The sequence below is a fragment of the Tremella mesenterica genome, assembly GCF_000271645.1.
Source record: "Tremella mesenterica DSM 1558 unplaced genomic scaffold TREMEscaffold_3, whole genome shotgun sequence".
Classification (NCBI taxonomy): domain Eukaryota; kingdom Fungi; phylum Basidiomycota; class Tremellomycetes; order Tremellales; family Tremellaceae; genus Tremella; species Tremella mesenterica.
Genome location: NW_006711227.1, coordinates 1,595,753 through 1,620,678, shown reverse-complemented (window position 1 = coordinate 1,620,678; position 24,926 = coordinate 1,595,753). Strand labels below are relative to the sequence as shown.

The 24,926-nt window shown below is 46.9% G+C and overlaps 11 protein-coding genes across 11 annotated transcripts; 5 read left to right on the top strand and 6 right to left on the bottom strand.

Annotated features, from left to right (window-relative positions):
- Positions 1–460: 460 nt before the first annotated feature.
- TREMEDRAFT_61341 (uncharacterized protein) lies at positions 461–1,501 on the top strand (the record flags this gene model as incomplete). Its single annotated transcript, XM_007003556.1, has 5 exons — positions 461–528; positions 632–765; positions 889–1,017; positions 1,074–1,114; positions 1,424–1,501. 5 exons carry the CDS (start codon positions 461–463, stop codon positions 1,499–1,501), a joined length of 450 nt encoding a protein of 149 aa, XP_007003618.1.
- Positions 1,502–3,235: 1,734 nt separating this feature from the next.
- On the bottom strand, positions 3,236–4,929 carry TREMEDRAFT_61340 (uncharacterized protein; the record flags this gene model as incomplete). The annotated part of the gene is made up of 5 exons (XM_007003555.1): positions 3,236–3,907; positions 4,275–4,337; positions 4,551–4,690; positions 4,741–4,879; positions 4,909–4,929. The coding sequence occupies 5 exons, from the start codon at positions 4,927–4,929 to the stop codon at positions 3,236–3,238; spliced, it is 1,035 nt and encodes a 344-aa protein (XP_007003617.1).
- A 1,337-nt stretch (positions 4,930–6,266) lies between these two features.
- Positions 6,267–7,163, bottom strand: TREMEDRAFT_61339 (uncharacterized protein; the record flags this gene model as incomplete). Its single annotated transcript, XM_007003554.1, has 3 exons — positions 6,267–6,730; positions 6,777–6,881; positions 6,935–7,163. 3 exons carry the CDS (start codon positions 7,161–7,163, stop codon positions 6,267–6,269), a joined length of 798 nt encoding a protein of 265 aa, XP_007003616.1.
- A 492-nt stretch (positions 7,164–7,655) lies between these two features.
- Positions 7,656–10,075, bottom strand: TREMEDRAFT_61338 (uncharacterized protein; the record flags this gene model as incomplete). The annotated part of the gene is made up of 5 exons (XM_007003553.1): positions 7,656–8,248; positions 8,422–8,860; positions 9,190–9,208; positions 9,293–9,556; positions 9,951–10,075. 5 exons carry the CDS (start codon positions 10,073–10,075, stop codon positions 7,656–7,658), a joined length of 1,440 nt encoding a protein of 479 aa, XP_007003615.1.
- A 181-nt stretch (positions 10,076–10,256) lies between these two features.
- On the bottom strand, positions 10,257–10,726 carry TREMEDRAFT_61337 (uncharacterized protein; the record flags this gene model as incomplete). The annotated part of the gene is made up of 2 exons (XM_007003552.1): positions 10,257–10,362; positions 10,464–10,726. The coding sequence occupies 2 exons, from the start codon at positions 10,724–10,726 to the stop codon at positions 10,257–10,259; spliced, it is 369 nt and encodes a 122-aa protein (XP_007003614.1).
- Positions 10,727–11,942: 1,216 nt separating this feature from the next.
- On the top strand, positions 11,943–13,387 carry TREMEDRAFT_61336 (uncharacterized protein; the record flags this gene model as incomplete). Its single annotated transcript, XM_007003551.1, has 7 exons — positions 11,943–12,024; positions 12,302–12,343; positions 12,429–12,715; positions 12,777–12,806; positions 12,894–12,981; positions 13,187–13,262; positions 13,360–13,387. The coding sequence occupies 7 exons, from the start codon at positions 11,943–11,945 to the stop codon at positions 13,385–13,387; spliced, it is 633 nt and encodes a 210-aa protein (XP_007003613.1).
- Positions 13,388–14,496: 1,109 nt separating this feature from the next.
- TREMEDRAFT_61335 (uncharacterized protein) lies at positions 14,497–15,693 on the top strand (the record flags this gene model as incomplete). Its single annotated transcript, XM_007003550.1, has 5 exons — positions 14,497–14,587; positions 14,659–14,912; positions 14,955–14,985; positions 15,029–15,354; positions 15,517–15,693. The coding sequence occupies 5 exons, from the start codon at positions 14,497–14,499 to the stop codon at positions 15,691–15,693; spliced, it is 879 nt and encodes a 292-aa protein (XP_007003612.1).
- A 1,892-nt stretch (positions 15,694–17,585) lies between these two features.
- Positions 17,586–18,423, top strand: TREMEDRAFT_61334 (uncharacterized protein; the record flags this gene model as incomplete). The annotated part of the gene is made up of 3 exons (XM_007003549.1): positions 17,586–17,619; positions 17,656–17,994; positions 18,251–18,423. 3 exons carry the CDS (start codon positions 17,586–17,588, stop codon positions 18,421–18,423), a joined length of 546 nt encoding a protein of 181 aa, XP_007003611.1.
- A 461-nt stretch (positions 18,424–18,884) lies between these two features.
- TREMEDRAFT_61333 (uncharacterized protein) lies at positions 18,885–20,319 on the bottom strand (the record flags this gene model as incomplete). Its single annotated transcript, XM_007003548.1, has 4 exons — positions 18,885–19,130; positions 19,179–19,338; positions 19,603–20,068; positions 20,196–20,319. 4 exons carry the CDS (start codon positions 20,317–20,319, stop codon positions 18,885–18,887), a joined length of 996 nt encoding a protein of 331 aa, XP_007003610.1.
- A 757-nt stretch (positions 20,320–21,076) lies between these two features.
- TREMEDRAFT_61332 (uncharacterized protein) lies at positions 21,077–22,509 on the top strand (the record flags this gene model as incomplete). The annotated part of the gene is made up of 2 exons (XM_007003547.1): positions 21,077–22,451; positions 22,481–22,509. The coding sequence occupies 2 exons, from the start codon at positions 21,077–21,079 to the stop codon at positions 22,507–22,509; spliced, it is 1,404 nt and encodes a 467-aa protein (XP_007003609.1).
- A 376-nt stretch (positions 22,510–22,885) lies between these two features.
- TREMEDRAFT_73574 (uncharacterized protein) lies at positions 22,886–24,664 on the bottom strand (the record flags this gene model as incomplete). The annotated part of the gene is made up of 1 exon (XM_007003719.1): positions 22,886–24,664. The coding sequence occupies one exon, from the start codon at positions 24,662–24,664 to the stop codon at positions 22,961–22,963; it is 1,704 nt and encodes a 567-aa protein (XP_007003781.1). The 3' UTR covers positions 22,886–22,960.
- Positions 24,665–24,926: the final 262 nt, after the last annotated feature.

Genomic DNA, 24,926 nt, shown 5'->3' with positions numbered 1-24,926 from the left:
GCCTAGCCTAACCCGTCTAACTTCGCCGTACTTCTGCTCCCATGTCCCTACTTAGCCTAACTCCGTCTAACTTCGCCGTACTTCTGCTCCCATTGTCCCTACTTAGCCTAACTCCGCCTAACATCGCCGCACTTCGTTGTCCCTATGCTCCAGGCCCCCGTATATCTTATTCTCCCGTTGTACTTCGCCGTACTTGGTCTCAGAAGTCCTGAGTTACGTGTAGAGTAAAAAGGTTAAGGCGTGATGGGGGTTTTGATGGTCAAAGGAGGGTCATTGTTGGTGGAGTAATGGAGGTGTCACGACGTAGTTCGTGACAGGAATAGGTTCTATGAGAAGTATGGTCAAGCGCTGCTTGGAGATGAAGTTGTAGATTGAACTTGGTTTCCTGTCTGATTGATGTCACATGAAAAGTATGCTCCAATTGGGTCTCAGCTGAGTTACAGTACATACTTTTTCAATCATGACCCTTCGAAGAGGCACGGCTTTACCCGTGACGCTTCAAAGTATCACGGGTCTTCAGCTGGTCACGTCAAGCATGCATGAGGGCCGTGACGCTTCGAAGCGTCACGTCTTCCGTGCATCACGTAACAGGACTTATCTTCGCTGTGGGGACGTGATGTACATCTTTCAGTACCATTTTCTGTCCGGAATCTAGTTCGAGATTAATGTCACCTGTTTCCCAAGCTGTCATTGACTTGCCAGATGCTAGCCCGAATACTCTTGGCTCTGCTAGTCGGTCATTATCGACCTATGAGGAGGTATATGGTGAGTAGCACCATTATTGTCACGAACTACGTCGTGACACCCCTAAATTCCACCAACAACGACCCCCCCTTGCCCCTCAAACCTCCATCATTTCTCAACCTCTTTGGTTTACACATACCCTAGGACATCTGAGACCGACTATGGCAAAGTTAGGCGAAGTTAGGTTGGGCAGGGATAGAGGGAGCAGAGGTATGGCGAAGTTAGGCGAAGTTAGAAGAACGGGTGCTTGGTGGTTCGGGGAAGTTGGCCGAAGTGCGTTGAAGCGCGGATGGGTTGGATGAACATCTAGGAGTGGTGGATACATTTAGCTGAGAAGATTGCTGAAGTTCTTCAGCGATCCTTGATTGTTGTCAGTAGTGAAAGATTGAGAGAGATAGCTACAGCTACATCGAGATACATCGCCATCAGTCTAAAACCCTAGTTAGATTAACTACGCCGAAGTTTGCCGTAGTTACACTCCTTTCGACGTCTGTGCCCTCCTGCTTGGGTGAGACCCCGTCACCGAAGAGACAAGTTAGCCGAGGTTCGTCGACCGTTGGTCTATAGAGAGAAGTTGTATGACGGCCGTGACACCTACGTGATGCACCGGAAGTCAGTGACTTTGTCGAAGGTGGTCGACAAGGAACTATGCAGAACATAGAAGAGCTGTGACAACAAGAGACTGAGGAATTATGCCTTACAAGGCATCAGAACAGAGGAAAGAGAAACTAGAGAATTCCTTGGGACTTATGCCTGATAGGCTTTGGAGCAGAGGAAATGGAGACTGGAGTACACTTGGAGTTTATGCCTGATAGGCTTGAGAGCAGAGGTGAAAGATTAAGGACATGAAAGTGGAGGTCAGAGTTGTGATCATGACATGGGGGCTCGAGTGTGTCTGCCGACGGGTTCATTGCTATGACTGGTTGATGGGTCGAGTAGATACAGTTTGTTAGCCGATTGGATTGGCCCAGGACGGCCGAACCGCCGTTGAAAATTTCCCCTTCCATCGAATATCCCTTCGTTCAACTCATCCTCTGAACTTTTTTCGATCGTCTCTGGTTTCCTGCGTATGAGTGGAATATGATAAGTGTAGAGACATGTAGACTTGATGCATGCTCTTTTCCCCTCTGTATTATCATCTAATAATCAGCAAAACACAGTTGGGTGTAAAAAGTCATGTCCACATGTTTCATAGTAATTTGGCTGGGAAATCATGATGTCCCACTTTGTCGTATGATATCTCTTTCAGCTGACAATATGCATGGCTTATGTCATAATGAATTTTGTACATCTATCCACGATGAACAATCCTGGGCATTCTTTGCTAGTACATATGTTGGACAACAATGCATGGCCATGACCGGAAGAGGAGGCACTTTGTCCAAAAACCACCCAAAAAGCCGCTTTTTGACCAAAATGCATTTTCTTTCAAGTAGGTTTACAACAGATCTTATTACTGAAGATGCCAAAGTGATTACATATCTGAATGGAAGAGAATCACAATAACAATGTGGTGGACTTTCATTGTCATGCACCAAATTGTGTCAAAGATGAAGGTCCCACAATTTTAAGCAGAGAGTTTCCCAGCCAAATTACTATGAAACACGCGGACATGACTTTTTACACCCGACTGTAGTACTTGGATGATAAACACGGTGGACTCTAGAAAATCGGATAAAAGTGAACTAGAGAAGAGGAAAGAGAAGTGTTATCTGATGTCTCAACAGGGCTGTGCAGTTGACTAATCCGTGTGAAGAGCTCTGGGCCCTGTGGGAAGGGAAGGCCATCCCTCGCAACTTCTTATTCGAAACTTTCTTCCTCTTTCTTCACTCGAGCGGAATGGTGAGGGTTCACCGGCTGCCCTCATATGCAGAACTTGGGAAGATCGAAAAGGGGGGATGAATATTATACTGTAGCAAATGATGTAACCGGAAAGGCAGGGTTTAGACGTCCGAAGTCGATCTTGGCGGGGTGTAGTCGTCGAACTAACAGTATGGCGAGTTCTCCTCACGTGGGAGAAGCTATGGGGTTTGTAGCTCTGAACAAGGAGGAAATCAGAGGCTGGCTGCCGGGACAATCTTCTTCTTCTCGACATCCAAGTGAGCGTGAAAGCCAAATGCAGTATTTCATCGACGACGGAAGGAACGGGTGGCGCACGGATCAGAAGGAACTGCGTACTGTTTCCTCGCTTCATGAATCTCAGATCAGTAAGCCGGCAACACTCTGATTCCGCATTCGGATGGTGGGTATCTGAGTGGTGATAAGTGTGTACATGTGGTGCTCTCATCATGACTCAATTATCGATAGCAAATCGTGATAGGTGAAGACCGCAGGATTGTCCTTGACCCATGTAGTAATGCGGCATGACGTGTTCTGCATGTGGTGGGAAGAACTTCATGTACAGTGTCACTCCGGCCTGTACAGTATGTCATCTCACTACCTATGATCTCTACTTCTCTGACTGCCAACCCATGTCTCTTCACCAACTGAGTTACTCCTCTCTGTCAAGCTCCTCTGATAGGTATTGCACGTTCCTCGAATTGTTGTCTGAAAGAGCAGGTGCAGCAGGACGGGTCATGGCGCACCATTCCATAGCTTGGGGTGCAAGATTCACCGTTGTGATTCCATGGCTGTCCATTTTTCTCCTCTTATCATACAATCTCCTCATTGCTTCTTTGGATCCGAGGGAGCCAGAAAAATTGCTGTGGCCGACCATGCTCAAACTAGTCCCTGTTGCAGGTGTCATCTCCGCCATGTCGGTGGGGGCTTGTTGAGGTGGGAGATCCGCAGACAAAGCAGCCAAAAATTGTGCTTTGATCCCCTCAAAGTCAAGCCTTGGAATCACAGAGATTTGCTGTGAAGAACTTCTGGAAGCCTCATTGGAAGGGGTCACGTTAAACAACTTGTACAGATCGCTCACACCCTTACTCTGCATAGCCCAGCTGACCACTTCTGCATCTGGCAGTATGCAGTTGATAGGTATGGTTGCAATTTGATGGCTATGGGTGACTATAATGGTGGCATCTTGCTTTTGCTTTGAAGCATCGTTGATGTCACGAACTACGTCGTAACATCCCTGACAACCACCATCACCAACCCTCCTTTCACCATCACCGACCTTCCTTTCACCACCACCAACCTCCACTCGAACCACTGAGACCAACTACGGCGAAGTTACGAGAACCAAGGGGGGATTTGTCACGATAACCCCTCCTAGCGGAGAACTACGGCGAAGTTAGGGGAAGGGAACCGAGGGAGAGCAGAACAGGGGAAGTTAGGCGAAGTTAGTCAAAGTGAGCGGAGTAGGATATCGGGGATATGGCGAGGTACGGCGAAGTTGAACGAAGAGGACTGAGCGTGAGGCAGTGCAGGAGTTGAGGGACGTTCTATGAGAAGAGAGGAGTAGTATAGATAGTTTACAGATCGCTGAACTTCTTCAGCGATCCTTGATTGTTGTCAGTAGAGAGAGATATATTCAGTAGCTACAACCTTCGAGTTAAGGAGAGCTACCACCGAGCAGTTCAACGTACTACGGCGAAGTTAGCCGTAGTTCCTCGACGAGTACCCTGTCTTAGTGAGACATCGACGCCCCACTACGACGTAGTTAGCCGAGGTTTGTCGACCGTCGGTCAGTAGAGAAGAAGAAACGACGACTGTGACAGTCAGGGAAGGGTATTTAACCAGCGATCGGCGGTAGAGTTAACCGCCGATTAATAGGCCTTTTCGTCGCAGTGGTTTAGATCACTGTTCCGTTGGGCACTGTTATATTGTGCATATGCTGGTCAGTATGTCTTGTGACAGTTGACTTGGCAAAATCCGTAGGCTTTGATGGCAAAAGTGCCATCCAAGTATGGCACCACCTTGAACGAGGCTTGAAAAAGGGTGGATGTCAAGTGCGGCGCAGACATGGTCAGCGTTGCCATTTCTTTGGCCCCGTTCCCGGCAGCTGGATATAGTCAGCCCTGTAGTCATGTGAAGTACCTGAGCAGCACTCACTGAAACAAGATGAAGTATTTGCAATGAGTCCATGACTTATTAGTTCAGGCTCCAAGGCAGCAAAACGAGCTAGCTCTCTTTGCCCAGGGAGTGATTTTGATGGTTGATGCTCAGGCGCCCTGTCACTTTGAGTACAAACCTGTACTTTGCTGCTATGGTAGGACACACCTCGAAGATGCCACTGACCATTTTGATTAGAAAGGTGACCATATGTGAAATCACTGAACCTGTCAGAAGGTGCTGTACTTTCGGGCGAGATGTCAGTAGATTGCGCAGTCTTCTTGCCTTTGTTCCAAAACTGCATTGATTCGCTTTGATGCGGTGAAACTTCCTGTTGAAGCGGCAACTCGAGAATACCTGGGTACATATAGCCAAATCTATTGAAACTCCTCTCTTATTTGGAAGTCCAGTCAACAAAGAAAAGACTCAAAGTGAAGGCTGAGCGTATACGTGTTCAAGTAGTCGGCCGGACCATCGGGTTGGTCGGAAGGGGAACTATCACGCACGGAACCACGTCTGTCAAATTCGAGTCGAATGGAGCTAGTGATCATATCGACAATGAAGCATCAGACGGACACATTTGCTTGACGAGAAGAAATCGACTCATATGGTCAGGTGTCAACCTATTGTGGAGCATGTTGCACTGCACTATCTTTCATCCCAATCATGTCACGTCCTCTTTTTTGTAGCACACACTTATCCCTCCAAGTCTGGATACTTCGCATTTCTCAGGTCATCGTTTCGAGGTGAGGTCTCTCAATCCCTTTTCCTGGGCGCATGGAAACAGAGATTCAGGAGGTACCATCTTTATCCAATAACAGAATCAGGACTTGTAGCAAGACCAACGCTTCTCATAAAAATCAAATTGCAGCTCACCTCGTCTAGTCGGCCCAATGCCGCCTCACGAATGTCATAGCATCTTCCGACGACCCAATAGTTGCGCGGTCACATCATCTCACATCACACTACCTGGGACCTCAAAACCTCTGACTAGTTCGCTCAAGAGTGTCCTAATACTAGGCATACATGTTAGAGGATTGCTCGGACTGTATGTTGGCCTGTGTCCCAAGGTGGACATCCCAACGTCGAAAACCTGCGCTGGAGGCTTTTCGTGTGCAAGCGGTTTTGAAGCTTGTGCAGCTGTTCACATGACCAAGATGCTGTTCATCCCTGATGGAACAGGAGTGAAAGCGGGCATACGGTGAAGAGGGTGGTGTTACATCAAATAACCGGAGCAGGGAGGTAGGGTTCTCTGTCGGAAAGATGGTGAACGACGTGCTCCATTGCGTATAAACATGTTCTCAATTTGTATAATGATATTCACAATAACATCCCGGAACTGAGGGAAAGATTGTGCTTAGGTGAAAGACTCACTTAAGTTGATAAGACACAAGAGATACATCAAGTCAAAATTCACATCTATGAGGACATCTTTCACAATATGTGGACAGATCTCGGTCGAGAAAGGCAGACGACGGCCAGAACGCAGAATGGAATTGTGTAAGTGTTGAGAATGGTGTGATTGATCATGTCTCATCGTGAAATGGAGTCTCAACTTTGTACTTCAGGCTCAGACACAACCCCTTACTACCAGTGTTTCCTGCGGTCGAGGACGACGATTCTTGGTGACTAATTGTGTCACTGGTCAGCGGATCCTTGTCAATCATCAGATTGTTCATGGCTTCCCTAAGTTCGGCCTGAAACTTTTCGAACCCCGCTTCTGTTGATACTACAGGTGTGCCAGACAAAGTGAGTTGTTTTCTGGATTGATGTTGTGGCGGGTTATATTTATACCACTCTGCCAATGTCTCTACCGTCGGTAGGAGCACCGAAACGGGTCGGCCAGCCTCATCGGTTCCCTCAAAGTAAGCCACGATGGTGCGTTCACTCTCTCCGCCAAGCTCGAGTAGCACTAGGGTGGGTTTCTCAAGTCGTACCCCATTGATCCACTGGTGCACATGGACACATTGCCAACACATATCCGAGTCCCCTGTCATGTATCAGCACTGTGATGTCAACAGATATAAGTAGCTGACTGGGATGAAGTGATTCGTCCCCGCTTCCAAGAGACAATGTAGGTGCAGCAGAACCGCCCGTCCGGTCCGACAATACTTTAAGAGATGAACGTTCGTAAGTCGAGTCTGATTGTGAGTCTGTCTCGTGATTCCGGAACTGATGGTTGATAGTAACTCACCTGGACTCCAGTCACGCACGAAACCATCTAGATCTCCCTGAGACGGGACCGGTAGTGACTTCACATAACCCCCATTTTCATATCTGATCCAGGCTGTGATTCCGTCTGCAACGTATTGGTAAGTCATGCTTATAGTTCCTCCTTTCAACTGAGAGAAGAACAAGGGTAACGCGTGAGCTCTGGAGGTCGCAAAGGTAGGTCGTGATGACGATGTTATAGGCGGGGTCATGGTTTAGGGAGTGCTGAATAGTGCCGGACAACACAATGGCCAAATGGGGATGTGATTGTTGTGAGTTGTAGATGGTATGAAGAGAAGATTGAAGTGGATGGGAAGAAAACACATACCATCGGGGGATCAACCATTTCGTGTCAAAGGATCGTCGACACCGCCCGATACTCTGCCTTGGGGGAGGGGGGGGGCGGGGGGAGGTTTCCACTGGCGAATATTCCACATACGTCATGATAAGCGGTGCTCATCGAAGATCAGTAGTCAGAACATCAATAGCAGATAGTCGATCTCCCTGATAAGTGACTGCAATGGAGGAACGAGGACAAGGCGTGGGGATAGGATAGTATAGTCAAACGTACTACTTCTGTATCACTACATCCATCTTACACTAAATTTTCTTCTTTCCAAATGTCCAACATGCAATGACAATAGCACACAAAATCTACACTCGTAGCTCACCTTCATCTCAAGGGTCTGAATCTCGGATTGACTTTAAACAGCAAGTCCTGCGACCTCCCCCGTCACATCTTCTATTCTTGGTACCGGCTTCCTCCTTCCCCTTTCCTTCTTTTGCTCTCCTTCGAGCGGGCCCTCCGCCCCAACCGTTCTGGCTGGCTGACTGGTGCTCCTAGGTCCATTCGTATTCCTCTGTGGGACAGGACCGATTGACCCGAATCCCAAACCTGCGCCTACAGCTGGAGATGGAGGAAAGTATCGTGGAACTTCAGTGTATTGTTCGCCATACAATGCACGGGGGACTACTGGAGACGGTTGAGCGGCTCCGGTCCATGATTTTCTCATAGCTGTAATATAGCCATCACCGGCATTAGGTGTAGAGGTGATAGAGGATGACAGACGTTTGAGACTGTAGCCGTATGAAACTGCCGCGGAAGAGAATTTCGAGAATCGGTTGGGGGTGATTGGTGTTTGTGGGGTGTCGCCTGAGGCTGATGAGCCTGAGGAGGTACGAGAGGGGGAGAATGGGGATTGAGGAAGGTCAGGGTATATAAAGTAGCCGGATGAGGAGATGGTGGATGGGTGACGAGAATGAGCTGGGGACGCAGTCGGGCCGGGGAAAGTCGGAGCTGGGTGATCAGACATAGACCTTTGTATATCGTCTAAACGTAGAACACGAAGTATGGGAAATTGGGAATGATGCAGAGGAGTAAGGAGGTGGGAAATGAGTCGAGAGGGTGGAGCGATGTGGCAGTGGAAGGAACCGAGAAATATTTCTGATCAGATAGGTTGGACGACGTACGTGTGTAAACCCCACTGGACGCTTCTTTACTCGGTAGACCATCCTTGACCTTGAAAGGGTCTTTATTGAAAACATCCTTCCCTTTTTTCTTACGACCCCAATTGGACCATCCAGGTTTAGGAGAAGTGACCGGACTAGTAGTACTTTTAATGGTGATACTCTCGTCGTTCTCGATTTCGTCAGAACCAGTGGAAAGGGAAGGTGTCTGTGGTGTCTGTGTTGTTTCGAGACTGAGGGTACTTTGCGATGATAATTCTGACTGATACGGTTCTCGGTGGGTCATGACTGGTGGCGGGGGAGAACGGAGTGGAGGAGCGGCGGAGCGAAGGGCCGAGCGGGGAGGAACGACAGGCACCGAAGGTTGCATGACTGTTGAAGATGTGGATGGAGTGAAGAGGATAGGGTTTGAAGATGTAAGAGAGGGTGAAGATGGGTTTGACTGTGATATATCAGCACTTGTGAATGATGTGACGGAATACACAGAATCAAAGGGATGAAGTAAGGATCAAATGGGTGAAAGGATATGCACGTGGGTCATGTCATCTTCGTAAATGTCCAAGAAGATCTGATGAGAAAGAGTATATCGGAAGAGGAATGAGACATGTTCAAATATACTCGAGATCGTCAAAGTTCGAGATGCACAGCCTGCGTCATCTGAAATAGGTATGACGCATATAGCCCTTTTAACGTGAAGGAAGAGGATGGCAAGGTGGGACGATTGTCAACAAAGCCGAAAAGAGTGTGAGAGACATTTGATCAGTGACTCACCAAAGACATCCTGAACACCCTGGGTAATCAATCCACTGTCCCTATTTCGTTGTCTTTACCCTCGGATGATTTTGGTGATATTGGTTGTTGAATAAAGCTGTACTTCAGAGTCGGAGTGGGAAGATCGACCTCCAAATCGTACTCCGCTTCTTCCGGTAATAAACGCTCGCTCTTCGATGTCAACCGGCGTTTGCTATCCTGTGTGTAACCGGACAGGATGACAATGGTCGATCGTCTCAATGTGGATGAATGAGATGATGACGATTGAAAGAGAGATGAGGGATGAAGATGATGTTGAGGAGGAAGTAAGTTAGTGGTTGGTGACTGTGCTTGATCCAAGGTTTGGCTGACGGCTGCGAGAGAAGTACTAAATCTCAATTTGCCGCTTTGGGTAATTCTCCGTAATCACCACTTTTAATGACGAGGGGGTGGATGGAGGGATGGTAGGATGAGAATTCGTGACGGTCAATCCAATGGAACAGGCGTAAGTGGTTGGGTCAGGATCACAGGAGTAGGAAAAGTGAGAAACGTATCAACAGAAGAGGGGCTAGAGGGGGAAGCTGCTTGGGATTGAGAGAGTTCTCATTTCAAACTTTCCCCATCGACTGACATCGGTGGCGTGTACACATACAGTAGTAGTAGTGTGTCAAATGGTAGAATCCATCATACACATATTCACTGCATACTATGGAGAAAGTGGAGCATGCAGCTAGATGGAGCAAGGGCAGCAGGCTGAGGCCTCATAGGGTAACGTTACTTACATTCCGTACCTTCTCTCGGCTTCGGCGTGGGATCGTGGGACAATGAGACCCTTCACGAAAAGGGCTTCTCCAGCCGGCTTTGCCAACAATCGGAAAGACTTTTCCTCATATCCGGCAATGTTCATATGTATCATATAAGTTGGACATGGAAGATGATCAGATTGTGACTGATATTGATAGGAGAAGCATGAGTGACCTGCGCACAGATCAAACGTTTTACATATATCATGTGATAGTCTGTGCATAAGAAAGTCCTCTGGGTCTTCCCACCGTCCGACTCATCGACAATAGGGTTAAATGCTCACATCATGGGTTGGAAGAACCAGTGGGATATTCACGTTCCCAGGAAGCGGCGCTAAAGTCGGGTTGCCAATTTCCGTACTTGCTCAGATCAACATCAGGCGTCCAAGCCCTGTAGATTAGCGACCTCGCAAATCGTCTCAGACACACCATTCCCGCTCTGGAAAACCGAGGGAAGACAGGGGAAAGAAAAGGAGAAAAGAAGAGACATACGATGGATTTCCTTTGGTAGAATCATAATGACTCTTCCTACTTTGCTCATCTGTGATTGGTTTGATACTACGCAACTCCCAATCGAAAGTGGGGACTCTACGATAATGTTGAATGAACTCCTCGCGGCTGTTGAAAGTATCAGGGAACGCTCGACCTTTGCTATCAAACTTTGAGGCCGCAGCCGCGGTGACGGTGGGACTCGTGATCCTGGTGTCCATCTGAGTCTCGTCAATAGTGTTGGTGTTGGTCGCTCTGTCAGGCATGTCAGCTGCTTGAGTAAACAGAAATAGTACAGGTCGGGTTGGAGTAATTATTGGCAGCTGATAGAGTAGACACGAGAAGAGTGGAGTGATGTATGAAAGGAGACACTGATAACAAGAGATTTATATCCGAGCAGAAGGGGAGAGTTTATCTGGACACGACACACATTAAGCGAGGATAAGCTGCATAATCCTTATGCCTTCCAACCAATCGTCATGGACCCGTGTATCCCTAATGATTGCTGCTTACTGAGCCTTCCATCGGTTTCGTCATGGGCATGCGCTATGATCGTTGGCTTCTCGATGAGAAAGGAAAGGTTACGGGCGAGAACTGATAGGTCAGTGACTGTACTTCGGCTCTGAGCTGACACTAGTCACCATATCTTGGTCCACTTCCTCCCGTTTCTCTCATTCCGCCCAAGACAAAAAGGATCAAGAGTATGAGAAGCCATTCCTTGCCCGCGTGTCTGAACAACATGAGTAGGCCAACCTGTAAGACGAACGAATAGATGAAGTGTCTATGTGGATGTCGACTGTTATTGAAAAGATAGGGATCAGAAAGCTTGACGAAGGACTCATGGACGAGAAAACTCACCTTGAGATCATTTCCATACGCAACGATCCTACCCTTCTACCAGAGTCAGATCCCCGTTCCACATTCCCCATCCCTTCATTCGCCCGTGAATATGTACACCTTGAGACAACCCTTGACCTTACATACTCGCTTTCCAGGCTGCCTGTCGTCTATGTCCCTTGTGTCGGACGCTGCGCATTCCGCTGACGCTTCAAAAGTAAGAGGAGTCGTTTTCCACCTTCAACAGATAACTTAGAGAAGAGAAGAGCATGTGTGGCAGTCAAGCGAATGTGGCGGTTAAATCAATGTGGCGAAAATGCTACTTCGGCCGTCGATGCCCTCGGCCGGATCAATGATAGTATCTACCAAAGCGGTACTTAGTCGTCGATTCTCATCTTGCTCGCTAGGTCTATAACTCCGTCAGTATCGGATTGCCATCCAACGAGGTGGTGTGGGAGCAATACGCTTCCTCTAAGAGTAGCAAATCTCACGTTCTCACGTTCTCACGTTCTCATCCGAACCGCGGGAAACTTTTGTAAATTCATTCAGGTAGCCATCAATATAGATACTTCTTTCTCTCTCAGTCTCAACTCTGATTTTGACTTGTAATTCTGATAACCAAATCTCATATTTCATCTCTTACTAATGACCACCAGATCCACCAACGGCCTCCCGTGGAGCGAAGAGAGACTGAGAGTTTCCCCTCCATATTACAGGGTTCCAGCGGGTTTGTCACTGACTTATTGAGGGAATCATATCATTTGACTGACCTACAGATAAGGATCGGGAAATGGAGACACTCTGAATCCTCTTGCTACAATCGGGGGGAACTTTCGCAGGGATTGACCAATTATTTGGTCCGACTCAAATCCTGTATCATACAATTGGAGGAGATTCTATGTGGCTCTTGCTCCCAACAAACGAAACATTGAGTCATTTCACCCAGCTGCTGATTAGAGAACATCAAGTTCGATATGCCTGCTCAGGTGAATGCTCTGAAGTAGACCAAACTAGAGGTGATCCATTTGAAACTCCCTCCAAAGAAGGTGAGTCTCTGTTATCCAAACAACTCACCAAAGCTGATTAGTCCTCTAGCCCACACAGTGGCTGCACATTCTGCTGCCGTGACAGCTTTCTCCAACGTATCAATCATCAATCTCTCCACAAAGTCTCTGTATGCTGTGCAGCTTCATCCTGTCCTGATGGGGAGTGTGGTACACTTGTACTTGACAGTGGCGTTCAAGGACACATGGGCACCTGAGGAGGAGACCGTTCAATGGGGTATGCTTCCAATGCCCACACAAGAAAGTATTGATGATTTCCAAGCAGTTGGGGGAGGTTTCTCCTGGGACCAGCAGCAGATTGTGGAAAGAATCTATTCTCAGGCCCCCTTCCATATTTTAGGTGAGCCAATTCAGGTACGTAAGCACCCAGAACACACTTATACAGCCTTGTAGCCACACAATGCTCTGACAATAGCAACAAGCTCCAGGGACCTGGCTTAGATTGGTGAGTAAAGGTTTCAAGACCAGACCAAAGGTCAAAGGAGCTTTGTTGAGGAGCTGAGCCAATCTATGGAGATAGAGCTACTTGCAGGAACATGAACTAGTTGTGAGACAATGGATGATTGAAGGATATGATTTGATGATCAGGGGAAATGGTTTGGCAATGTATATGAGGATTTGTATGCTGAGGCAAACACGATATATTTGTTGAAGTTGGTCAAGCTATGCACTTCCTTATGTATGTAGATCGAGAGAGGCATGTAGATGAGGGTGGCGGGTAGTGTTTATTTGTGGTGGACAATGAAGGTGGCTGGTACATCACCTGAATTAGCAACTTCAACGCTCGTGGTCATGACAAAAGGGTTGTGTCACGCTTGTGGGTAGACTGCGGTAGCAAAGTGCTGCCTTGGATACTGAAGGGTTTTGGTCTCTGGCTTGTAGAGCTTGATGGCTACCTTAGGTACTGAGGATACTGAGATGTTGGGTTAGAACCAACTGAGTGACTTTCACAAACGAGGTGACGAGAAAGATGAAGAAGAAACAGTGCTGAAGAAAAGAAACTATGTGTCACGAACCATGTTGTAATATCCTTGACAACCACCATCACCGGCCCTCCTTTCACCATCACCAAACCCCTATCCACCATCAACCACCACTACTCTGACCCACCAAGACCAACTACGACAAAGTTACAGGAACCTAGGGAGTATTAGCCACAACAACTCTGCCTGGCCAAGAACTACGGCAAAGTTAGTAGAAGGAAATGGAGAGATACAGAGTAGAGTGGGAGACATAAGACAAAGTGTGGCGAAGTGAGCTGAGTAGGACATCAGGGATATGGCAAAGTACGGCGAAGTTGGACAAAGACCACTGAGTGCAAGGCTGTGCAGGAGTTAAGGGATATTCTATGAGGAGAGGAGAGAAGTACAGATAGATTACAGATCACTGAACTTCTTCAGGGATCCTTGATTGTTGTCTGAAGCGAGAGATATATTCAGTAGCTACAACCATCGAGTTGAGGAGAGCTACCACCCAGCAGTTTGACACACCACGGCGAAGTTAGCCGTAGTTCATCAACAATCATCTTATTGTTTACTACTTGACGTATCACTATGGCATAGTTAGCCATAGCTCCCCGACAAGTGCCCCGTCTCAATGAGACATTCCTCTTCCTATCGGCCCGGATATTCATTAATCCTCCTTCTCATACCCCTTCCCCCCTCACCCTATTGTCCTTCTCACCTTCTCACCTTCTCACCTTTTCACCTTCTCACCTTCTCACCTTCTCACCTTCTCACCTTCTCACCTTCTCACCTTCTCAACTTCTCAACTTCTCAACTTCTCAACTTCTCAACTTCTCAACTTCTCAACTTCTCAACTTCTCAACTTCTCAACTTCTCAACTTCTCAACTTCTCAACTTCTCAACTTCTCGCCCTCTCTATTTCTTACCCCTCTTCTCTTCTCACCCCCATCGTCCTTCTCGCCCCTCTCCTCCTTCCTGCGCGCTTCCACCCTATCACGCCATAGCAGGTCCTCTCTCCCTTCACTCAGGATTCTTGCGGAGATAGTACCAAGCGAAGCGGGGTTTTAACCCGAAACGGAGAGTATCCTGCCAGTATATAGAGGAAGTAAACGCCTAAATTCTCTCTTTCAATCCAATTCTCACCCACCTTGTCCAACACTCGGTCTTGCTATGAACATCCAATACAGACCCGCCAGCTTTGGATCCCAGGAGCTTGTCGTCAGACCCGAAAAACTGGTGGACTTGGATGCAGAAAGCAGAGGTAAGCGTTTCTACCGCCTCCCCCCCCCCCCCCCCCCCGGGGTAAGATTGTGGTAGTCATTGATACACCAGGACTCTACCTAGATCGGCTTACCATGCAAGTCCTATTTCATGAGCCTTATGGGGTTCTGGATGACTTTTGTGAGCTACAGATAGAAGGAAGCATGAGTAGACTCGAGATGAGATACGGGACGGGAAATTCCGGTCGCTGGTTGTCCATTCCGAGCCAGGAGGAGTGCATAGATCCTATGTTTACTGTTGTTAATACATCAGGCACAGGAGCTGAAGGCAACTCTGGGATGTCAAATGCTCTACAGGCCACTGAAGTAAGTGATGTGCTCACATAGATCAGGATGCTAAATCTTGAGGTCCATCCATTTGGTTCAATCTTACAGTCTTGTTAGTTACTTTCACAAAATACTCACATGATCTTGACTTACAGGGATCTCCATTCTTGCTCATGAAGAAGCATTTTTCAGACTTTCAATCTGGGTGCTCAAAAATCTTCCAACAAATCACCTTTTGAACATAGAGTTGGGCATCAATTCTGACACATCAAGATTTATACTATCCGGCCATCTCCAGATACCAGGGATCTCTTCTCCAATCTGGGTCAGCATGCCAATGTTTACTCAGGAAGCGTATAATTGTTATGGTCATGAAGTCCACAATTTTGAAGCTTCATGTCATTTTGCAAGCATACAGGACCTTTTTCTCAAAGCAGAGCAGATTCAGCTGCACAATTTGCAACGCACAACCCTACGCAATGTGGGTAGGTTTGAAAACACTCCTGGATAACCTGGGTCAAGAAGTCTTGATCACAAGCAGCTGATTGCCCACAAGACAGGGAGACTTGGACCTTCACACACAAAGAGTATTGAGTGAATGATCTGGGGGAGGATAGATAGACATTGCCATACACTATTGAAGAGTTGCATGGATTTGAGTCTGCCAGCTACCTTGCCAACTGCTGTGAGGTTCACTTTCAGGAGACGCATGCCCGCCAGTTGTCAGCCTCCAGATTGGGATGATATGATGTGGCACTTCTCAAGGGGGTATCTAGCACAAGACATTGAAGTCTCAAAGAAAGAGAACCATTGGGATTGAGGTGGCGCACAAATTACTTTCTTGTTGATCTCCTCTCGTCTCTGACACCCTCCCAGAGGGTGGAAGGGAATGTCCGGTAGGACCATTCCGGGCTCACTCTTCCGGTCATAGTACCTCACCGACTGGGGCATAGAATTCAATCATCTCACTCTTCTGCTCTGTTCTGTTTAACCGTTTATCACACGCGCGATCCATGTTCCAAGTCATCCGTCCTCTCTCTTATTTAGCGCTCAGGTCTTAGATTTGTGTGGATCCCCAGGAAGGAGTGATTTCGGCCTTCCATCCTCTGTTGAGCACAGCTTTCACGCCTCTGGTCTTCAATGAGAGAATCGTCCAGAGTTGATCATTTAATCTAAGATCTTTTGACAATCATCGCCCACTTCTTCTTCAGTCCGCCGAAGCGACGACACCGCTGTTAGGGACACGGCCGGAGACGTGCACCTCCGGAGCTGCACGGACCTGATCATTCCCAGCCAGAGATGTACCACTCCGGAGCTGAACACCCCCTTTAGCCATTCCCACTCAGAGAAACATCGATAACAGATCCTCCACACCGTACAAGACACTGTTGGTAACTTCAAAGGGCAAATGCTCCACTAAGACAAGTGTAAGAGGTTACCATCAAAGTGCTGTTAATCATCACATGCCAAATCTGGCAAGAAGGTCAGCCAATGTCTTGAATCAGGGGGAATCTGAATGGTGATGTGTTGTAGGTAATTGTTGCAGTGTTGTAGATTTCTAGTTGTGGGGCCAGACCAGCATGACCACAAGAGTCCAGAAGATGGTACCACAGGATATCTGTACTGTGATTTAGGTATGTGGAGAGCTTGGGGATCACAAGAGTGAGAATGCTCTGGCCGTGTCCGGACTCCTCTGGAGCTGCATGGTTCTCTGGCCAGGTCCAAGAGGGGGGTTTTCAACCATGCAGCTCCGGAGGTGCACGTCTCCGGCCGTGTCCCTAACACCGCCACCCTGGGGGTTCGCCGCCGCGCACGGAGCTGGCTGTCCTTCCCTTCATCTCTGGATCTGGCAGGAAGAGGTGGGGTTGATTTAGGGGTATTCTACATCTCCTCTTCTCTTCCTTCTCTTTCTTTACTGCTTCTTCATCAGAAACTTCTCTACCTAGGAGGATATCATCCCCACAATTCATATTTTATCGATCCTACACCTCCCTGCATATATCTGCAAGTACGTATGCCACAGACTGATCAAGAATCCGCTTTCACAGACCTCAGACAATTCGTTGATACCCTGGGGGAGTCCTCCGATGAAGACGATGGTGAGGGATCGTGCGATCATAACTCTAATTCGCGAGTGTTAGCCGATAGAATCGGGCCAGGACGGCCGAACCGCCGTTAGATAATTACCCCTTCCGTCGAATATTTCTCCGTTCAACTTATCCTCTGAACTTTATTCGATCGTCTCTGGTTTTATGCGTGTGAGTGGAATGTGATAAGCATAGAGACATGTAGAATTGATGCATGCTCTTTTTCCCCTCTGTATTACCATCTAATTATCAGCAAACATGCGTGACGTACGAGTCAAACGCTCGAGCCTCCTCGTCGCACGGAAGCCTTCCGAACGCAAATTTCTTTCCCACTTTCCCTTCTATCTCTTAAGGTCACAGCTTTCCTCCTTTTACAATCAGATATGAATCATAGCGTTGGTTCAAGTGCAATTCATGGCCTCTTTGGAAGATCATCGCCTCAATCAGTCGACGATGACGAAAATCCCAATTGGATGACCCTCCCTCATTGCCCTTCTGGCGGAGGTGTTTGAGGAATGACCGTGAGAGGTTTCCCCAAGCACTGCTCTATGGTCAAAATATAAATACCCCTCTTATGTAGTAAGATGGGCTTCATACCAGACTCGTGTCAACACTTTGCTTCACAATGAGCACCAAAGATGACATTCACAATGAAGAGAGTAAGTCACCTGATGAATGAGTGACACTGAGATCAGCCCTTCAGGAAGAATTCCACACTATTGAAGTGCTGTATGGCCAAGAAAAAAGCTATACAATTGATGACTCTCGCATAAGGGAGGTAAACAAAAAGACAGTGATGGAAATCCAGCTCACTACCAAATTAGGGTCTCAGTGGTTCACAGTTCCTTGTCAGGAGTCTCTGCTCAGCGTGTATGGGAGGGAGGGGGAAGCCGTTGTGTCTATGAATGATACCACAAGACCTGAGGGTCATAAAAGTCAGTCTCAAGAGGAAGGACAAGCTCTGCCGGTTGCAGGGGAAGGGATAAGCCCTGAGGAGTTGTCAGCCACCTCTTTTGGTAGCCCTACTGAAGTTGGTGAGTTGAACATGGCATCTCAAATTTCTTCACACTTACCACTATTCAGAACACTCTGTCTATGGTCAGAAGACTTCAGTGATCTTGCAAGCTTTACGTTCCGACACATAGCAGAGTATCCAATCCTTGAGGCCAGCTTCATTTCTGCTACCAATACACAAGGGCGCTATGTGCCGTTCCCGTTTGGCAAATCCAAGCACTGGAACAGTGAGGATCATATCCCGGGATGGATGCCCATGTATGCTTGATCATAAAGCAATTGCAAGGTTCAACAGAGAACAGCCTGATGGTGAACTCACATATGAGACAAAATCACGACTTGATTCATTGTATTCACCGGCATACGACCAGTGGGTCAAGGCGGGATATGTGGTAGCTGATGTGGTAGCTGGTGTGGAGAAGACTACTCCTGCAGTGTCCTCACCTTAGAAGAATGCCATGAGTTGTAATTAGGACTTTATAGGCTAGAAGCAGAGTGACATTATTTGAAGACTTGTTGAAAGACCTGCTTGTCAATCATTGCTCATAGCAGCATAGTCCCAAAGTGTACCCAGAGGATATAGATCAAAAGGATGTATCATACTCTGGGTATTGTTAACATTCTAATTCCTTCAAGACAGCTGTCATTTTTCATTCACTTTCTCATCCCCCGGACACAATCGCTCCATATTGTTATCATAATCATCTACACAGCCAACATTTCTTCACAAAGTACCTTGATCAAGCGGCTCATATGGACCATCAAGTTCTTAGTGACACAGGTTTTGCACAAACTGACCTTGTGACAGCTCCCAAATCATACATAGACCTTCTTTAGGAAACCAACATGGAGTTCACATAACTTACATACTTATACACAATGTTCCCGTATGAAACCACCCAAGTGAACCTTACACATGCTCTTCATCCTCTACCCGTCCGATCCGTCGAGCCTTCACCACTTCCCTGCATTGTCTTTCCAATAACCCAAAGGCCTCTTCCTGTGCCCTCGGACTATCTTCTCCTCTTCTGATCTCTGTCAACGGGTTGAGTGAAAGTTCTCCGGACGGAGTGAGGAAAGATGTTCGGGTACGCTGTGAAAGTGTTGAAAGGGCTCGACGTAGTGCGGCACGTTCCACCATTGCGGATTCGTACGACTACCTGTCAGTCTCACTAAGAGATGAATGAGGGAAGGGGTGACTTACGAGAGCGACTTCTTTCAGTTTACTTTGCGTTTCATCCATCCTCGCTTGTGAGGTCTGGAGAGACTTGATTTCAGCTTCGAGGCTTTTGACATGTTCTTCCCGCCGACGTCGGAAAGCTTGTTGAGCTCGACGGTTTTGTTCCGCACGGGTCAGTTTTGAGCTAAGCATCAGCTCGCGTCATGGACGGATTATGTGGATCCAGACACGAATGTCACTAAGTCACTAATCTACATTTCTTGTCTGAGGGACACAAAGCTTGAAGGGTGTAACGTGACGGGAAGTAGTCAACGAAGGGTATCGCGAGCATGGGATGTGGGGACGTGATTATGGATAACACAGTTCACGTTCCGGACTGGAAGTGAAGGAGTGAGGGGAAACAGAAGGAGGGAGAGATTTGTTTTCGAAGGTCTCCAGAAAGACCCACTTCGATTTCGAACCCTCCGCCTCATCACCCGTCCCCGGTCCGATTGCCAAAATCCCCTCCTCTTGCGAACCTTCCGTTACGAAAATTCCCTCCTCTTCCTTCTTCCTCCTCGTTCTCTTTCTATGATAACCATCACTTTCATCCATTTCCTTCCATCCCGCTCTCTCATGAGGTTGTTTCTTTCGTTTACCTCCCATCTCCCCTCTTTCCGCCACATCCGACCATTGTGTCTGTACAGAAATCTCCTGTGTAGGTTCTTCCACATTTATGACTGGTGTTGCCCTCGAAGCGAGCTCAGCGATCTCAGGAGGGATAGTAAAAGTGGGGTTCAGTGGTGAAGTCTCTCTTACTGCTCGAGGCGGATGAGTAATATGAGCATCGAGGATATTTTGCGTATGAGCTGAAAGTCGGAATGAAGGTGTTGGTGGTATATCTTCATGAGAATTTGCATAAGTTTCAGAAAGGTCTTTACGTAAGTAGAGTATCTTTCAAAAGAAAAACTGAAATGCCTCATTTACTCCGGTACCACCATCCTGAGAAGATCAAGACTTGAGGAAAGACGAGAGAGGGAAGGATTGATGGGGATAACTCACAATTCAAAATGGCATTTTCGGTACCTTCTTCCGCATGAGGATCAACATCTTGAACTGATCCGTTGGTCCCGTTCTGATCAGGTATAGCTAGAAGGGAAGCGAGGGAAGCAGGAGGTGAAGCCATATGGGACGAGTATGGAAACGGACGAGTAAAGGTTAGTAGCTTGTACAAAGTGGACGTCTGAGGTGGAGGAATTCAACGATGGGATTGTTTAGGTAAACAAATGGTCCGGAGGGGTTCAAAGTCGGGATTTCACGCTTCCGGATATTCCGCATCAATGTGGCGGTTCAGCATTTTTGGACGAATCAGAGTTTTAGTGGCACCCACGATCAATATGGACGAACGTGGCGGTAGACCGCAATGGGTCAAAAAACGGTTTGGGTCTAAGAGAGAACATCGCTTCTGGTCACATCGGACGCTATGGAACAAAGACAAACGAGTACGTTTGGTGGAGTCCCACGGGGAGATTAAACGGTGAAAAGTGAGAGAGGTATAAGTAAGAATCATTTGTTTGACAGATACCACTCTTACAGTCACTAATAATACCAACCAACACTTCCATCAATCCTTTCAGTCCTCCTAGTGAGACCGATCCGATCCGCACAAACCCATATCACAGAACTATAATCCGACTAATCTTCTCCTGACACATCCTATAATACATACTCTAGTTGAGATCACCTTATAATTTAGTGAGTACCAACTCTGTCTCCGTCCTCCCTTCTTCTCACCATCATCCCAGTTTTCTTTTCCATTCGTAACGATAATCACTAGCATTTCGTGAATACTTGCGATTTTCGATTTTTATCTTAAGGCTGACTTTTAATCTTCTATAATCCGATCTTTGCCATCTCTCCTCTAATAAATCTTCGATATCAACATGCCTTTCCCCAACGTGACCAAAACCTCTTCCCCCAAGATCGGCAATACCACCAACATCGGATCATCTCCCAAGGTTATGGGATCACCTTCGACCAACTCTTCTCCTTCTCTCAAACCTCCTTCGCCATCGAAATACATGCATACCATCCCTCGCGTGTCAAACTCTCATTTTATCTCAACTTCTAATTCCTCCCCACCTCTTAATCGATCTTCTCCTTGTATCGATCCTCCTCTTTCCCCTCGATCGACTCATATTCCAACTGGAACATCTCCCGGAGCGCCTACCACACCTACGAAACGTCTCCCCTCACAGGTCCTCTCAGGAGCTGGATCTCCTACACCTGGACGTATAATCTCACCACTTGTTCCTCAAAGTCCATCTTTCTCTTCGAGTCCAAATCTCACACCTGGTCGTCAACAAAAACCTCTTTCTCAAAGCTTTTCTCACGCTTCTCCTCATTCTTCTCCTAAATTGACAGAAGATGATTTTCGTAAAGGTTCTTTACCTAATCCTATATTTTCAAGAGGAAGTATAGCTGAACATCGTTGTCGTAGACCTTCAGTAGGATTCGCACCTGCTATACCTAAAATCCCAATTCATTCACCTCCAACAAATGCTAAAATGATACCTTTACAAGGATTAGAAATAATATCTCTTCCTTCTCCTCTCAATCCTGAAAAGGAATCATCATCACCGAAAATGAACAGTATCAAACAAGTACCTGAAATCCCGGAAAGAAGAAGGAAACCAAGTATGAAAATTGATTTACCTCCACTTCCTTCGATTCCTGATGGTGCTATCGTAGCGTTGAACGAAACCGATACCGAAGGCGATACCACATTCCTTGTATCGGATATTCATACTGTTCGACCTGATTTGTCGTCACTTGGAGAAGATGGATCAATTGGTAGAGATAAATTGCGTAGTGGTAGTTTGATTGGTTTAGGAAGACCTCAACTTATTTCAGCTTTGAAAGGAGGTAGGAAAAATTCGATACCTTCACCTATCGTAGGCGCTATTCCGACTTGGCTCACATCCCCTGTTGTCGGGCCAAATCAAAGTCCTCAGAATAGGAGGGCGAGTCAACTTTCGAGTCCACATAATTCTTATCCATCACAATTGGCAAGAGCTTCGTATCCCTCCACAGGATGTTTGTATCGTACGGGTTTACAGAATCCTCTTAGTCAAGAAAACTTGACTCGGACTGAGTTGGAGGAGCCAGTTGGTCAAGTTGAACATGTCGGAGAGACAATCTTCAAAGATCCTTTCACGAATGATGACCTACCCATCATCCTCACTCCCAACCCAGCGGAAGATTTCGCAGACTTTGACGAGATGAGGGAAACTCCATTGGCAGCACCTCCAAGGGGAAGTGAAGGTAGTGGATATACTCTCAATAAGGGAAGAGTACCAACACCTTGGAAACGTGAAGGAGATGAAGGAGAATGGTTGAGACCTGGTGAAATGGAAAAAGCTTTGTCGGAAATGGGTTTGGCTTGAAAAAAGGTTGTCGATCGACCTTTCGGGTTTACTCCTTCAATCTCGACTTGACATTCTTTCTTATCTTGATCCATTCTATTCTTGTCAGGCTGGTGTAGCTATTCCCCATTCCGGTATATCATCGATTGTCCATGGTCACTCTCTTTCTCACAGCATACCCTGATTTACTCTCCACTTTTCGTTCATCCCTAATCATCTTCTCGATTGCTAGTCTTTCCTCCCCTTCGTCGCCTCCCTGGATATACGACATTGGTCAGTCTGGAAGTAGTATAATCAGTCTCTATCTTTGTAGCTGTTCACCAGTCATCATGACAACCCCTATGCATCCCTTTTCTCCCCCCACTGATACCTCTAATCCCAAAATGACCGTGAAACATCCTTTCAAATATATCTGAACATGTCCCATTCGTCCTCTTCCTCCCCGTTGTCCAGCTCCACTTCGTCCCTTGATTCTCGTGGTGATGGTGTATGCGCAACAGCACTTTCGGAGAAATGTACTTGTCTCTTTTGAGCTTGCTTTTCCGTATCAACCATATCGAGTTCTACCACGGCTGTCGATCTTCGTTTTCTCTTTACGAGTTCCTCCTCTTCTCTCTCCTGATTTTCTGTTTCCTGATCTCCTTGATTTCCCCCATCCGTCGTTCTCCTCCTCCTTCTCTTTTCCCGAGCAGTCTCGCTTTCGGCGACTGCGACGTCCTCCGTCAGATCGGGGACTGTTTTCAAATTCGGCAGAGATAATCTGGTCCTTTTACTCCTTTTCCCCGGTACATCTTCCACTGTCATTCCCGGATCGGACGTCCTACTTCGTCGTGTCACCTTCGAATTAGGTTTTGTCGGTGAAGGATTTGAAATGGATGAAGGAGGTATAAAATCCGGATCTGCAGATTCCAAAGAATCATGTAAATCATTCAATATGATATCTGGACTTTCACTCTTCTCCGATTCTCCTTCATTTTCAAAGGCCTGCTCGGTAGCTTTCATCCTCTTCATTCGTGTCTCCTCATCCTCCGGTTCAGGTTCAGGTTGTATCTCGTTCGCTTCTGATCTTGCCAACTCTTCCAATGCTTTTTGAAGAGTATCATCTTCGATCATACCTTCTTCTTCTTCTGGGACAGCTGAATTTGATAGAGACGCAATTAAATCGTCGTATTCTTTCTTTTGACTTTCACTCAGTTCTTCCCTGTTCTTAGTGGGAGAAATGATATTTGATGTATCTTTCGGTCGAGATTGTGATTTTTTTGGTCGACCGAGTCGTCGTTTTGCCATTGGTGGTGGTGGAGGCGGGGAAGGAGGAGGCGAAGGAGAAGAAGCTTTATACCATATACTATCAGGAACTTCCATATCTAATTTTTCCAAACCTAAGATTTCTCGTCTCCATCCTTCCAAAGTGAATAAAGCGGCAGCGTCAAGTGACCTGATATCAAGACGAAGTTCACGAATACGTCTTTTGGGTCCGGAAGGAGGTAAGAGATGATTTGGCGAGGTCTTGTTTGTATCTGTGAGAGGATTTGAATCAGGGATGACAGGTTGTGATACAGATATCGGAGGGTGAGGATGAGTAGATGATATGTATTGTCTAGATGGTCCCGCTTGATCTTCCATCATCAAACCATTTTTTTCTCCAGATCCATTGGTTTCTCCGTCACCATTCTGGTGACCTAAATGTGTATGTGTAGAAGTTTGATGAGTCTTCTTGTATTCTTCCACTGTTATCCCCTCCGGTAAAACGATAGGTTCTCCTTTTTCTCTTTTACTCTCGTCTGTTTCCTTCGTTTGAACTTTCATGCCATTCTTCTTCGCAGTAGCCCCATTCTTCCGACGTGATAGGTTCTCCTCACGTAGAGAAGCATGTTCAGCATCTATCGGACTACTCGGAGGCAGCTCAGAACTTGTCACTTCTCTCACATCGATACGGTGGTATGACTTTGGAGTTCGGAATCTTTCTAGTATATCATTGAGCTTGACGAGATGTTCTGGTCGAGTGAGTGAAGTGAGGAATTGTGCCAAGGGAGGTAAGGGTATAGCATGGAGTGTTTCGTTATGAGATAATATCAGAGGAGGGGGAAGAGAAGGGACGAGGGTCATTTTTATATAAACATGTGTTTGTTTTGCTATTCATGTCAGCCTACCATAAGTCTTTGGCGAGAAGTAGTACCTACCCTTACGAGTTACGTATCCCACCGGTCACGGAAGTATGGGCACCAGGTCTACTAGAAGTTTTAATCTGCGACCTTCTGAGTGGTTTGGCTGATGTGAAATTAAGAGGAAAAAGAACAAAGTTGAAATGAAGGAAAAGAAATCTCCACTCCGTTTTCACTTCCTCCACCTTTGCTTCTCATCTTTCTCA